Source organism: Callospermophilus lateralis, chromosome 12, assembly GCF_048772815.1.
Source record: "Callospermophilus lateralis isolate mCalLat2 chromosome 12, mCalLat2.hap1, whole genome shotgun sequence".
In the NCBI taxonomy this organism is placed as follows: Eukaryota; Metazoa; Chordata; class Mammalia; order Rodentia; family Sciuridae; genus Callospermophilus; species Callospermophilus lateralis.
The window spans coordinates 87,952,251-87,967,322 of record NC_135316.1 but is presented as its reverse complement, the minus strand read 5'-3'; the positions used below and the strand labels follow the sequence as shown (position 1 = coordinate 87,967,322).

The 15,072-nt window shown below is 39.9% G+C and overlaps 1 protein-coding gene across 1 annotated transcript in view; it reads right to left on the bottom strand.

Annotated features, from left to right (window-relative positions):
- Flt1 (fms related receptor tyrosine kinase 1) overlaps window positions 1-15,072 on the bottom strand; it is a 173,323-nt gene that overhangs the window by 28,216 nt on the left and 130,035 nt on the right. Inside the window, exons 16-18 of the mRNA XM_076872583.1 lie at window positions 12,270-12,376; window positions 7,901-8,033; window positions 3,560-3,664 (exon numbers count right to left, since the gene is read on the bottom strand). Of these exons, the coding sequence (XP_076728698.1) occupies window positions 3,560-3,664; window positions 7,901-8,033; window positions 12,270-12,376 (345 nt within the window). The remainder of the gene's footprint in view (window positions 1-3,559; window positions 3,665-7,900; window positions 8,034-12,269; window positions 12,377-15,072) is intronic.

The following is a 15,072-nucleotide window of genomic DNA, read 5'->3' as shown; positions in this document are numbered from 1 at the left end:
CTTAGTTGCTCTCATTATATCAAAGAAGACATTTGGCATTTATTTTTTAGGGATTGGCTAGCTTCACTTATCATAATCTGCTCTAGTGCCATCCATTTCCCTGCAAATTCCATGATTTTGTCATTTTTTAGTGCAGAGTAATACTCCATTGTGTATAAATGCCACATTTTTTTTATCCATTCATCTATTGAAGGGCATCTAGGTTGGTTCCACAGTCTAGCTATTGTGAAGTGTGCTGCTATGAAACCTCTTTTTAATATGTCAGAGATTATTTCTATTCTGTGTTTGTCAAGGCTGGGCCAGTCATTTTTTTTTTTTTAAATATTCCTTTGAATCAGTTAACAATGTTCCTGCATTTAAACTGTCTACGTGTTTTTGGTGTTACAAAAATTGCTGTAATTGAAAGCCTGTGTGTCATCCATCTACAGGTTCTTGCTTTTACAAATAATGCTATAATAGAAACTCTGTATCCATGTGTAAGTATTTCTGTCACAGTACTGAAGGTGGTGTGTATATTGAACATTATGGAAGATACTGATGTGGTATTTCATAAGCACAAATCATTTTTTAATAATAACTAGATAAACTCCAGAAACCTCCCACTGGGGTAGGGGTTGGCTCACAGTAGATGCTCAACAAATATTTTTGGATAAATACACAACATGATTTCTCATTTCAGACATGGATGTAAGGTCCTAATACGTTAAGGTTTTATTCAGGGACACTTTGAAAGAGCTTTTTACTAATGGCCTTTGTTTGGCATTCTGCTTTTTCTATTTTTCCCCAAAACAGATGGCCAACCAATTAGGCAAGAAAGCTGAATGAAAAAAAAATTTTTAGGAATTTTATAGGGTGGGTGATTTGGAAATGTTTTTCAATCAGAAAAAAAGTGGGAGGGAAGATATGTTAAAGATTACATACATGATTTCTTTTTTAGTTGTTGATGAATCTTTATTTTATTTATTTTGTATGCAGTGCTGAGAATTGAACCCAGTGTCTCACATATGCTAGGCAAGTGCTCTACCACTGAGCTACAACCCCAGCCCCATACATATATGATTTCTGTATGACATAGAATAGATTCTCTGAGTCTTTAAAAGAGATCGCAAGTCAGAATCTTTTCCCTTCCAACTCATCAATCCTGAGAATACACATTTCTGATATATTTCTCAGAAATGCTGACATAGCTATCCAGGACCATACTTTGAGAACCACTGCTCAGATGGTTCCATTTCTAGGCAGGGCCACAGGTGTGATCTTGGATGTGTGATAGAATAGTGTGGACATTAGACATGCCTCCTAGATGTTATATGAGAAAGTAAGCAGGGAAATGGAACAGGGATCATTTGAAGGATTTGGGAGCAATGGGCCAATTTCCAGGAGGCTAGGTCTCTGTTCCCTGCTCTTGTGGCACTGTGTTGTGAGGGAAAGAGCAATTCAGTCAATGCTGGTGCAGACCTTATTGTTTCTGCCCTAAGGGCTATGCTGTCTTGCAGAGGCTGTCCAATCTTTCTGGACCATGTTGCCTCATCTACCAACTTGTAATAATAATATCTACCTCAGAAGATTGGTGAGAGAAAATAAGAAAAATAGAAATTTTGTGTGATTCAACCTAACAGAGTGTTTAGTCTATTACTTCTCACATAGACACGTTGGTGCTACTTCTCCTCAGCAGCCAGGGTTGGGGGAGCATGCTGGCATTGATATTCTCACAGAAATGCCTGTAATCATCTGGGTAGTCCACCCCGAACAAAAGTCCTGATTGTGGATACGAAACTCCTTCACAATCTACTTTCAAATTAGAGCTGTCGGGTTCTTTGTAGCAATTTTTTGAGGAGCACACATAATAGTACAATGTGATAATTTGATATATGTTTACAATGTGTAGTAATCAAATCAGGGTAAATAGCATTCTTTTTTTTTTTTTATAAAATTTTTTTTTTAAAGAGAGAGAGAGAGGGGGAGAGAGAGAGAGAGAGAGTTTTAATATTTATTTTTTAGTTATCGGCGGACACAACATCTTTGTTTGTATGTGGTGCTGAGGATCGAACCCGGGCCCGGGCCGCACGCACGCCAGGCAAGCGCGCTACCGCTTGAGCCACATCCCCAGCCCCAAATAGCATTCTATCTCCCTAAACATTTAAGATTTCTTTTGTGTTGGGGACCTCTGAACTCCTCTCTTCTGTTTCCTTTTTAAAAAAATATATTTAGTTGTACATGTACACAAAAGCTTTATTTTATTCATTTATTTTATGTGGTGCTGAGGTTTGAACCCAGGGCCTCACACGTGCAAGGCAAGCTTTCTACCACTGAACCACAACCCAGCCCATCTCTTTTATTTCTTTATAAAATATATAATAAGTTGTTGTGAACTATAATTGCCTTTCTGTGCTGTAGAATACTGGAACTTACTATTTCTATCAGTTTTGGTACCTATTGTCCAAACTTGCTCTCTCCCTGTTTCATAGAGTTTCATCAATTTTCCTCTGATGAGGACAGCCTTCTGAGGTGGAAAAAATGTTTACCTGTGGCTTCTGAAGTAATGGTGGCAGTGGTGGATTAGGAGTAAGACCTTGGAAGTCTCCCTAAGCACTGAACCCTCTCTCCTCAAGCTCATGCTAAGTACCTACTTAGTCCCACTGCTTCCAGTGCCTCAGAATATCCTGGCAAAATCTTGGAGACTTTGGAAAGCTAAAGACTGCCCTTTGAGTTTTCAATCCTGTCTTTTTTTTTTTGAATCATGTATTTTTCAACATTAGATATACTTTGACTTTTTAAATTTAATTTCTAAAGAAAAAATGTTTTTTTTTTTTTTTTTTTGGTAGAGCTTGGCAGTATAAATTAGTTTACAGTTCTGATCAGTTAAGTTGTTCTAGCATTCTAGTTTCACTTTATAGTTAGGGCAAGTTCAAGCTAAGCCTTTGGGATTTGTGATGTGCAGCTAAGTTTCCATTACAGTCATAGTGGATCATGTCAACACTTTGAACCTATGGTTACAGTGGGCGTATGTCCTTATTAGTCTAGTCTGAAATGTGAGAGGAGATAGATCTTAAGGTGACAGAGATCATTTTCCCATGGACAGTTCTGGATTGTTAGCACTGACAAGGTTTATTCTGAGCTAGTGTGTGTTTAATCTAAAACACCTTGGGGTGGGGGAGGGAAGAAGTTTACTAGATTAGACAAAGGGGAATGAAGGGAAGGGAGGGAAGATGAGAATAGGAAAGACAGTAGAATGAATCAGACATAGCTTTCCTATGTTCATACATGAATACACAACCAGTGAAACTCTGTATTGTGTACAACCACAAGAATGGAATCCTAATTAGAATAAGTTATACTACATGTACGTATAATATGTCAAAATACACTCTTGTCATGTATATCTAAAAAGAACAAATGCAAATTAAAAAATAAAAGTCCTTGAACAAAGGGAGCTGTAGAAGAAAGTGATATTGCCAGAGTAGAAATAGCTGTTTATTCCTATATTCAACTTGCACCAAAAGTTGGGGAATGTGTAAAGATTATGAGTCAGACAAAAGCCAAATGATGGCACACACACCTTTCAGCATCTTCACAGCCACAGTCCGGCAGGTGGGTGATTTCTTAATGCCAAATGCAGATGCTTGAACCACTTTCCCAAAAGCCCCTCTTCCAAGCGATTTGCCTACAGTGAAAAGAAGACATTGGTTTATTGCCAAGCCAGCAAGGTGAGTTTAAGTGTTTTTCAGGAAGGAAGTGCTTTTTCCTTTGTGTTCTGTGAGGCTGTAGCTTTGGATGAATCTCCAGTGAACTAACCCTAAAGGAGACATAAACAGGAACATGTTTCTGGGGTTTCTTCCTCTTAGCTTTTTTCCTTTGCTTCTGAGGCTCCTGCATCCTTCAGAGCTAGGGTAGGTATTTAGTGAAGGTAATATTTTCCTTTTCATAGAGTCCTCCAAGAGAGGAGACACTACCAAATCCTGAGTGGTCTCTTCCATTGTTAAGTAACATCACCAAAAAAAAACTTCTGTATGTTTAGCCTAACCCCTGTTTCTTGTCACTTAAGGTCATTCTTCTGTTCTCAGCAAAAAAAGAAGAAATCAAGAATGGTAGTTGTAGCCATGGGTTATAATGATGCTTCATAACTTAAAAAATAAATACTAAGTCATTTTTTAGACATCCTTGCCAGACAGAATAATCCCTGGCAATTATTATATGATCATTACAAGTCCTCATGCTTTGACACATGATAGAAATTTGTTTCACTCCCAGAAAAATGGTTACCAGATTCAATAACCAAGCAAGATTTCTTTTGTGTGCCCATTATTTATGCTATAATGACTGTTAATATGCTTCTTTCCCCACCCTTCAGTGAGCCAAGTTGACTCAGGTGGGCAAGGATGCTGTCTGAACCTTTTCTGTATTTCACCCAGTGCCAGGTGTAGAGCAGGTCCCTTGTATAGATGATGCAGAATGGAGAGAATTCAGAAATTCATGGGCTATGTAAGGCAGGCCTCATACAGTCATAGGTAACAAGAGGGGCCTGTGGGATGGAGACCAGGAGATTGATGCACACATATTCACACACATTTACATACACATACATACATTTGTATATTTTTAAATTTCTTGTAAGGTTTGTAATAAAGCTTTCCTGCTTCCTCATTGTATTAGAATCGTTACAGTTCTCTGTGACAAAAATGTCTTCATCTTGCCTCTGCTTTATCTCTTCTACTGCCCCCATCCCAGGCATCCAGTTAGGACATGGGGAAGTTTCAGTTAGCAGCATAATCACAAGTGCCTCTGTGTGGCTGTCTCTCTCTGTCTCAGAGCGACATGCTCTGCTTTAGGAGGGGAACAGTAGTGAGATGACATGTTTTTCCTGTGGTCAGATGTTCATCTGTGGTGACTACTGAATAATACCATTCCTCTCAGAGCATGCAACATGGGCAAAGATACAGTCTCTGGTTTTTTCTTCATGTAAAATTGTCCAAGAAATAGAACGGGTACCCTGTGTTTGAATACAAAAGCATCCAGTGGACTGTGAAAGTGCTGCACTTGGAAATTACATCTTTCCCAGATTGGTAAAATTATATTTCAGTTGGAGGTTTATTATCTGCTTTATTTAGGGTTAAAAAACAGTGTTTTCCTTCCACAGTGTGCCTTCCATCATCTAGTAGGAAAAGTGTTGTGATAGTCTCTCCACACACTCCTAAGACCCTTGCCTGTTCTGGGCACATGGAATCCTTTCTCTTTCTACAACTTCCGCCCCCATGCATTCCCTTCTCAGCCATCATAACACACTTTGTTTTAACAAGTGTTTGGGGGCTTTGCCTCTGTCAATGAGAATACATTGGTTCTCACTTGGCTTCTCTCAGTCTTTTCACTTATACTCTTGGAAGTTGATTGCTGCCTCATAAAACAGCATGAAGCTATTATGGACTCTTTAATCATCTGATGTGTTGGAATTCTTTTGCAGACCCATGGTTCCAGTTTCAGGGAGCACAGTTGCACTGGACTTGACCTTTCTCCATCCCTTTCCCTTGAGATTCTCCTTAGTGTAGTGCCTGGAATGCTACAAACTAGCTCAGAAATGTGTTAGGTCATTGTCACACTATGCAAGAATACTGGAATTTTCTCCAAGAATGTCCTGGACTATCCAGGACTCCTGGCCACTCTGGGGAGAGTACAGGACAGCAAGAATTGGGCCCCTCTCTGGCATTCAGGGAGGGTTGGTCTCAAAAGATGCAACACCAGTCCAGGCACTGTGTACTTGCCAAATCCCAGAGACTCCCTGTGTGGTTTCCCATATTAGGTAATTCTGCCTTTAAATTATTTTCCAATAGAAAGATGCAATGTCAGACATTATCCTAATTTCTGTGATAAATTTAGAGGTGCTGAATTCTTTCCCAGGGTTAATGAGAAATCATGAAAAAAAGTGAGAGGGGTGCTGGATTCTTTTTGTTCTTGGGTTTTAGGAGTTTCAATGGTAGCAGCACCTTTGACCCAGGCTCCAACTGAATCCATCTATCAGTTACCATAAATTTTGCCTTCCCTCACATGGCTGTTCATAGTGACCAACAGAGCAGGTACAGCTGAAATCATTCCTTGGTCTATGTTTTTCTCTATAGTTCCAGTCCCAGTGTAACTCTGCCCATCAAAGCAGCTTTTCTTTTCATCGATCTGGATATAATCTTGGTTACTTTCACTTGCCAGACGTTACTTCATATTACTTTCTGTCATTTATTTGGCTTACAAAGCAAAGAAGTCTTGGGCCTCCTTGCTCCCACGTTAATCAGAGGAACATTCCTGTAAACTTGCAGCCACACTATGCATTAAAAGACAAAGTTAGACTTGACATGCTTTCTCCTACCCATTAAAGACAGTTAAATGGAAACCAGCCAGATCATAGCATGTGGCAAATCCAGAAAGGAAAAGAATGATAAGAAAGATTTTTCAGTAAGGAAAAAAAATGCCTGAAATGGGATTATTGAGCCCCAGGAGAATTCTAGGAGAAGGGTTAACAATCTCCCTCAATGGATCACAGTGATACCAGGGAGGAATGAAGGGCCGGGAGGGAAAACTCATGTGTCCTGTCCTGGAAGAAGCATATTTGTGACTAGTAACTCTGGAAAGCAGTGCGGTTCATGCTTGTGGGAAAATGATCTGATGTTCTCTGCCAAGGTTACTGAGGGGCTGGGCTAGCTGCCATGTAATTTAGACTTGCAAAAGGCACTCATCAGTGTGCCACCTGCCCTTAATTTAGTTCATTGCTTTTTTTTTTTTTTTTCCCCTGTCAGTAGCCATTGCTGACTTTTCTCCTGTCTCTCAAACTTTTTCCCCAAGCCAAACAGAACCTAACCTGATGCTGTCCTTTCTTAAACCATCAGAACATTTCAAGACCCTACAGAAAAGGAAGACTAGCCACTTTACCCTCTTCTCTGTCCATCCATGCCCCCAGGATAGCTTGGGAGTGGGGTCAAGTCATTGGATTTGGAATAGGGGCTCTTCACACTGAGAGTGACAAACTCCAGGAACACTGAACTCACAATCTGTTTTCCTAGTTCCAACCACTAATGACTCTGGCATACACAGGAGTAAATGGAAAACTTTTAGAAGCCACAGTCCAAACATTTTGGGTAGGAGTGATTGAGGTTTCAATTGTTTTGTAGCACCATGGGTTGGAGATTAATGTGCATTGTGACGTCTGAGTTGGAGGAACTAGGGGTAAGCTGAGGGAAAGCACATTTGTCTGCTGTTTACAGCATCTGCCCTACCTGGAAAACAAGTTTGTGCTCTTCAAAAATGAAACTTAAATGATCCCCTAGGGCTTTCTTCTCTGTCTGGACGTTCCCAACACTCCCGGAAACTCCAAGGTTATAATTTGGGAATTTGCGCAGAGAAGTTTTGAGCCACATCCTTGAAGAGTACCAACTCTTTCACCAAATGTTTAATTTCACTGTTACTTGCCATCCTGAATTATGTTCTGGGACTCACGTGGCTAACTTCCCAATAGTTTCCACTTAAGAATGCTGGCAATTATAAGCCTCCCATGAGAGCTCCTCTTTCCCCCTTTCCCTTCACTTACCTATTTTGCATCTATCTCCATACCAGCCCTTTGAGGGAGGAGACCCAAACCCAAATACCTTTGTATTCTCAGGGCTTAGACTAGCATCTGCTGCTCAGAGATGGGGCTTAAGAAATACTGAATGAACACACAGGTGCTCCTTTATCATCTTATACTGTTGTCTCAGCATACCATTAGAATTTTTGACCTCTGTGTACATCTCCCATGATAGTTTGTGGACAGCTGGAGGGTAGAATCCCACAACTTATTTACTTTTGCATCCCTCAAAGCACAATGTTCTGCATGAAGTAGGGGCTCAGATAGGTTCATGAGGCTGTTGAACAAGTATATTACCCAATTTAAGTCTCTCCCGGGCAAACTCCCACTTGCTGGCATCGTAGGGGAGCCGCTCACACTGCTCATCCAGGGGAACTTCATCTGGGTCCATTATAATTGATAGATAGTCAGTTTTTATTTGGGAAGACGACTGAAAAATAAGAAGACCTCAAAGTTACCAAGAAGAAAACAATTTGAAAAACCTCAGATTTTAAATGGAAGATAATATTTCTGCTGCTTTGGGTTATTTGGTTGGAACTATGTGGTCAGGTCCAGAGATTACCCCTCTCCCCAAAGTGTACAGTCTCTACAAAACAACTTCTTACTATTCTCATGAGCATTTCTGCAGTACTAGCTCTACCATCCTATCTTGTATAAAATATACTCAAATTTTCTAGTGACCTTATATGTCATGCTTGTTCTGAGACAATTGTGTGATAGTTTTTCTAAAAAATGCAAAGCTATTGTTATAAAAATCATCCCAAACAATGACTAACAATAGTTTTCTGTGGCTATTCTGTACAAGCTGAATGTACATTACAGATAGGCCAGCAGTAGGGTGAACTGTGACTTTTCTGCATTTACAAGAAAGGCCAGAGTGGTAAGTAAACACAGGATCTGTGGGGTAGTGAAAGCACATAGCTTATGAAGTGTTTAAACCCTCAGTAGACTGGACTTCTTAGTTGATTCAGCTACTGGAAAAGACTATACAATCCATTGGTGAGATTACAATAAGACTAACCTTTGGTAAGAAATAGAAGTTGATTATTTCAAAGGTCAAGGGATAATATAAGACTTAAACACAACCACATTCTGAGTTCATTTGGCTTTTGGTAGGATAGCAAGTATCTAAGACAGGTATCTGCCATGAGGTGCTTGCTTTCTTGGTAATGCAAATCAAGCTCAGAAAGTACCCTATATGTCAGACCATAGGTAATTGGACTTACATTTAATGTCAGATTTATGTCGATGTGTATATTTCCTGTTAATGGGAAAACTGGCAGAATCGATATTTGCATTTCTGTGGGCAGGCTCTTGGGCAGGACAGAAAGAAGCAGGCTTTCACATATAACTCTTGCCTAAAAGTTATGTAAATCTCATTTAAATGAGGTTTGGGGCCCTGCTTTCCAGACTTTTCCCCAACTGGAATCAGGTAGAGTGAAGAAGATAGCCCTTCCCTACATACCATTTCACACCCACTACATTCTTCAGCCCTTACTCACACTGATCTGGGCCATTACAGCTCACCTAATCCATCACTTGGAGTCGTTTTCCTTCTAACAAAAATTATCACGAAAATGTGTGACAAATAGTTAAAGGAAGAAAGGTTTGCCTGGCCTCCATAAATAGTAGAAATCAAAGATATAGAGCACATTTGTCACTAACAGCATTTGTCATTGGTGTTAGACTGTAAAGGTTTATCAATCTGAAAGCCTGTAGATCAGTATAAATTTTAGTTCAGAGTGCTGGGTGCTCATGAGAGAAGTTACTGGAGTAGCTTTTATGTTCAATATAGCCAAGGCTATGAAAAACAGTCTCCAGCCTTCAAAGAGAATAGGATAGCTGGAACCTGGCATGGGGCATATTGGTTTTATGTAGGAAGTGTGGAAGCATTGGTAGTAATGTTGACAGGGGCTGAGAATTGGGCAACTGGAGATAGTGTTCCCATGTGATAGTTACGGAATTTTATGGTTTATCTCAATATGGCAGATGAGACAAAACACCGCACAGATGTTAAGCAAGGGCTTTGAGGGCAGCATAATAGTAAAATGTTAGTTGACAAAATATTTATTCTCTCAATTGACAGTAACACTGAACAGCCACTAGGTGCTTGGCTTGAAGGCTGACTGCATGGGTTTGAGTCACAGCTCAACCTCTGAGCAGTCACATAGCCTTGGGCAAGTTGTTCAACCTCTCTAAGCTTAGTTTCTTTATCTGGAAAATAGTGAAAATAATTGTACCGATCTCCCAGGGTTGTGAATATCAAATGAAACCGTCCATGTATAGTTGTTAGAACACGACCCAGTTTATAGTAAGCATTAATAAATGTTAGTTACAATTTTAACCCTGGTATAGCAGAGTGGGGATAATAAGATAAGATATAGTTTTTATTGGTGAGAAATTGATATTGCAGTTAGAGAAACCACATGGAAATATTTTTGGTGTCTTATTCTCTTCGCCTCCCACAAATTTTAGAGACATTCTGTTTTTGGGATAAAGATCTTTTGCTTCCCATCATCAAAATTTCACAGAATTTTAGAAATAGAAGGAACCTCTGTAATATGGTCTAAATTTATTATTCTAGTAGTATTTCCTGTGTCTTCCCTTATGCTGAATAACCAGACTGCTTCCCCAATCTGGGGAATAAGAAAGGGGTGGAGTCAGCTGTGTTTTTCTCCTTTTTCCTTCAAGCTACAACCTTCAAAGTCATTTCAAGTATCGCTTTCTCTGAGGTCTTTTCTCCCGGCTCTCCTCCTTTGAACTCCTATAGCTTTGTACCTGTCTTACAGACTTGGCAAGCTTTGCCTTTGTTAGATGTATTTCCCTATGTGATATGTCTCGCCTTTCAAAACTATTGTGGGACCTTGTTTTCTTCAAAAGCAGTGGCCTTAATTGTCATGTCTTAAAACCAATCAAACAAAAACCTGATGTTACACATTTACCAATGAGGGTGGTGCCTAGCTTTGCCTCTCATACCAACATTATCAAGTGTGCCTTATGGGTTTTGAATATCAAACAGCCTGTGTTCAAAACTAAGCTTTAATTATAGTAACTTAAACCAGTTTTCTTATCTTTCTGAGCCTCAGTTTCCTATCTATAAATGAGAATAATATTTTGGAAAGGATCAACTGAGATGCTACATAAACAGCTTCCCATGAGACCTGTCACATTAATAAGGGTTAATCTCTAGAAAGGTTTCCTTGACCTTTCTTGAGTCCTATTCATTCTACCTCCTAAATATTTCTCAACTTTAATCATTTGGTCATCCCTATCATCATTTCTTACCTTAACTATTTATTGTAAGTCTTCTCCTGGGTGCCTTTCTATTCACTCTCGCTCCTTTGGTCCATTCTCCTCACTGAAGCCCAAATAATCTTTCTAGACATATATCTGTCACACTTACCATCCCCAATCTTTGCCTAACATCCCTCCATCCACAAGGCTTGACAGATTTTTTTTAAAATTTATTTTTAAATTATAGTTGGACACAATACCTTTTTAAAATTTATTTATTTATTTATATGTGGTGCGAGGTTCAACCCAGGGCTTCACACGCAGTAGGCAATCGCTTTATTGCAGAGCCACCACCCCAGCCCTTGACATAGCATTTAGAATACAGACTTGATTTCTTACTATGGCCTACAAGTCCCTCCCTAGCCAGCCTTTGCGGCCCAGTCCTGGCCTTGCCAGCTTACCCTCATATCTTATGCTATTTGCTCTCCCCACTGAAGTCCTACTGGACCTCTTATTAGTCTCATTCTCATTATTTTCCCCTCCCTTGCCCCAGCCTCAGACGTGTTTTCCCCTCTGTTTTCAACACTCATCCCTCTATTCTTTGCCTGACTGCCCCTCTTAGACATCATTCCGCTAGCATAAGAGTTGCAGTTTGAAATTTGTGTGGTTGATTCAAGTCAGTCTCCTCCCAGATTGCACACTGTAGCATTTTCTTTTCACTATCACCAGAGAGCCTGGAACAGAGCCTAGCACTCTGCACCCAGCGAGGTGACAGTGAATATCTGAGGCATGAATGTTAGTCTTCCCACTGAATCATAGAGAAGCAGATTGTATTGCAGGTCTAATTGTAGAACTCTGATGTTCTGAGTTCCAACTGGACACAGTGTTATGGTGGGATCCAAATGGTATTGGAACAAAAGTGTCCTTATTTGTCTGTGATGTTATGAGAGCCAAATCAAAGGTGGGTTTTAATTTTACTTTTATTTTTTTAGCAGAGTGTGAGATGAAGGCAATGAAGAATTTACAGAACCCAAGCTCAATTTAACGTAGAGATGCTATTACAGGGCTGGGAGTATAGATCAGTTGTAGAATGACTGCTTAGCATGTGCAAATGCCTGCTTAGCATGTGCAAAGTCCCCATCACCAAAAACAAAACAAAAAAGGCTTAATTACAAGCTTTTTAGATTAAAGACATCCTTCTGTTCCTGAGAAATATTTATCTGTTCATTGTTTTAGCCTTTCAGTTGAACACACCACTGTCTAGAGATATTTTCATTATCTTGTTTCAGTGTTCATCATATCAGAGATAGGAACTAGAAGGAAGGGAAAGAAGAGAGTCTAACATTGTGTAGTACTTGTTTTAGACAGCAGATCAGGCAGTTTAGAATATTATGTAAAAAGGAGCAGAGAACTTCATCTGATATGTTCTTACCCTTTTCAGCTTTCGGATAAAGAGAGTTAACAAGAGCCAGAAGAGGGTCGCAGCCACACAGGTACATGTCAAAGTGATCAGCTCCAGATTAGACTTGTCTGAGGTTCCTAGAGAGAGAAAAATTACCAAGATGATGCTAAAAAAATGGACTGAAACTAAGTTTTTTTGGGGCCTTTGTTAAAAGGCCAGTGCCCCTAAGTGGTTTATCCTGGTGAACACAGTCTGCTGGTGCAGAATGAGCCTCAGAGACTGAGACTTATGTTCTGAGTGAGGCAGGGTACACAGTATTACCATAATGAACTCATACATGAAAGACTTTCCGGAAATTCTGCTGTTAAGTTTGCAAACTTTGTAATCCCAGAGATAGCTAATTAAAAATCAGAGGAAAAATTAAAAATGGGGAAAAATTAAGGCAGAAACAAAAGCCCATTAAAGTGCTAAATCTGGAATATGTTAAATCTCCCTGATGGGTTTTAGAGGAAATTCTAAAGAAAAAGAAAAAAAAATTACATAAAAGAGTTCCTTTGGGACTCACAAAATTCTTCAAAGTAGATTTAAAAAATAAAAATAAAACTCAAGGACTGTCACGATTGCCTGCTTGGTCCTTTTGGAGAAGCCAGTGCATACCACCCACAGTCCTGCTCCCTGCAGCTGGGGCTCTATTTCAAACCTCATCAGTAGTTGGCTTGCATGGGCTAAGGTGAGAGGAGGTGATTGCTGTATCCTTCCCAGTCACCTCATTTCCCAAGATTATAGAGATCAAGAGCTGAGCACGAATCCTTCAAGACTGAAAATAAAAAAATGCATAGTCTTTAAGCGATGCCTCTAGTATTTGTTAAGGAACGAATCCCTGGTGGGCCACAGTTGTGGTTCCCTATGTATTGACTCTGGTGGACAATTTTCCAGGAATTCTAAAATAATGCCATTATCCTCCAACTCATTAAAATGAGACAGGTTATATTATGGTAGGCCAAGAACAAGTGAAACTTTTTCTTCTTAGAAATGATGATGTGAATGATGATACTTTTATATGCCAAGCACTCACAACCACCCTGTGAATTGTGAAGTAAGTGGTAGTAATCTCAATTTCATAAATGCTTCATCTTGTAGGTCCGAACTTCAGTTCAACAAAGATGTATTTAATCTTGCTAAAGCAAAGATAGGTGCCATAGGAAATAGGGAAAATGAGTAAGGGAGAGTTGCCACTGTCAAGAAGCCCATTCAAACCTAACCAGGAGACTTAAGGCAAATACAGAGAAATTTGATTTTTAAAAGCTTCAGAGATTCTAAATGTAATGTTTTCCAGAAGAAGTGGTATTTGAAATGGATTATGATGTGATTTAAGGCAGGTATTATGGTTTGGATAGGAGGTGTCTCCCAAAAGCTCACATATGAGACAATACAAGAGGATTGGAGGAAAAATGATTGGGCTATAGCCTTAACCTAATCAGTGAATTAATCCCTGATATGATTAACTGAGTGGTAACTGGAGGCAGGTGGGGTTGTGGCTGGAGGAAGTGGCTCACTGTGGGGGTGTGGCTGTGGGGTGTATTTTTTGTATCTGGAGCTTGGAGTCTCTGCTCCTTGATCACCATGATATGAGTTCCCTCCACCACATTCTCCCACCATGATATTCTACCTCACCTCGAGCCCCAAGGAATAGAGTCAGCCTTCTATGGACTAAGAACTCTGAAGCCGTGAGCCCCTAAACAAACCTTTTCTCCTCTGTAACTGTTTTGGTCAGATCTTTTAGTTTCATCAGTGAAAAAGCTAACTAAAACACCAGGGGAAGGCAGGATAGGAAACAGGAATGGTGTAAGACCCCAGACCTGGGAGATGATAGGGCAGTATGATACAGGTCACAGAAAAAGACCAAAGCTTAGAGAACTGTGTATTGCATGATGGTTAGAACTAAATGTTGCAGACATTTGGAGTCATTGGAGTTTTTTTAATCCTGAATCATAGCAAACACACATGTTAGAATCCTGCAGATAGCAAAACGATAATATTGAGTAGAATGGGCATGCATCCATTTGCCAACACACCAGTCCCACAAACTAGATTATTCCTATGTTATGAGTGAGGAAATTGAAACAGTGAGATTAAGCCATTTCCCCAAAGTCACACAGCCTGAAAGTAGTGGGGTTGTGATTTTAACCTAGGTTATCTGACTCTGCATGTTTAACCGCCATGCCTCCAAGAGCATGCCACTTCCTCCTCCTTTCTTATCTTTTTGGCCTTTACAAGTGCATATTAATCACTTCCTTTAGGCCTCATTCCCCGCCACAAAGTGTCTTTTAGTATAGGGGAAATTGGCATTTTCTTTCCATGCAGTCCCTCACAGACTCCTTCCCATTCTGTTTCCACAGCTTTTGAATTTGTCATCTCCTCTCTTCCCCATTGTCACCATCTAAAAGTAAGGCCTTAACATTTTTCATCTGGACCACTGTGGTAGTCTCCCACCTAGCCTTAACTGCCTGCTGTGTCTTCTCCACCTCTGCAGCCAGAGTGGTAATCCCATAATACAAATTCAGTCTGGTTACTCCTCTGCCTTAGTTTCAGCATTTGCTCTCCATCATCACCAAGATAGAAATCCAAATCCTGAACTGGAGGTCTGGCTCAGTGGCAGACTTCTTGCCCAGCATGCATGAGAAGTACCTCAATTAAAAACAAAGACAAAATCAAAAACAAAACTTGAAATGCTTAGGTTATTTATGTTTAATGTTGGCTATCTCTTTAGTTTCACCTCCTGCTGCCCTCCCACTTGCTCCAAAATACTTACCACTTTTTAAATGCACTAGCT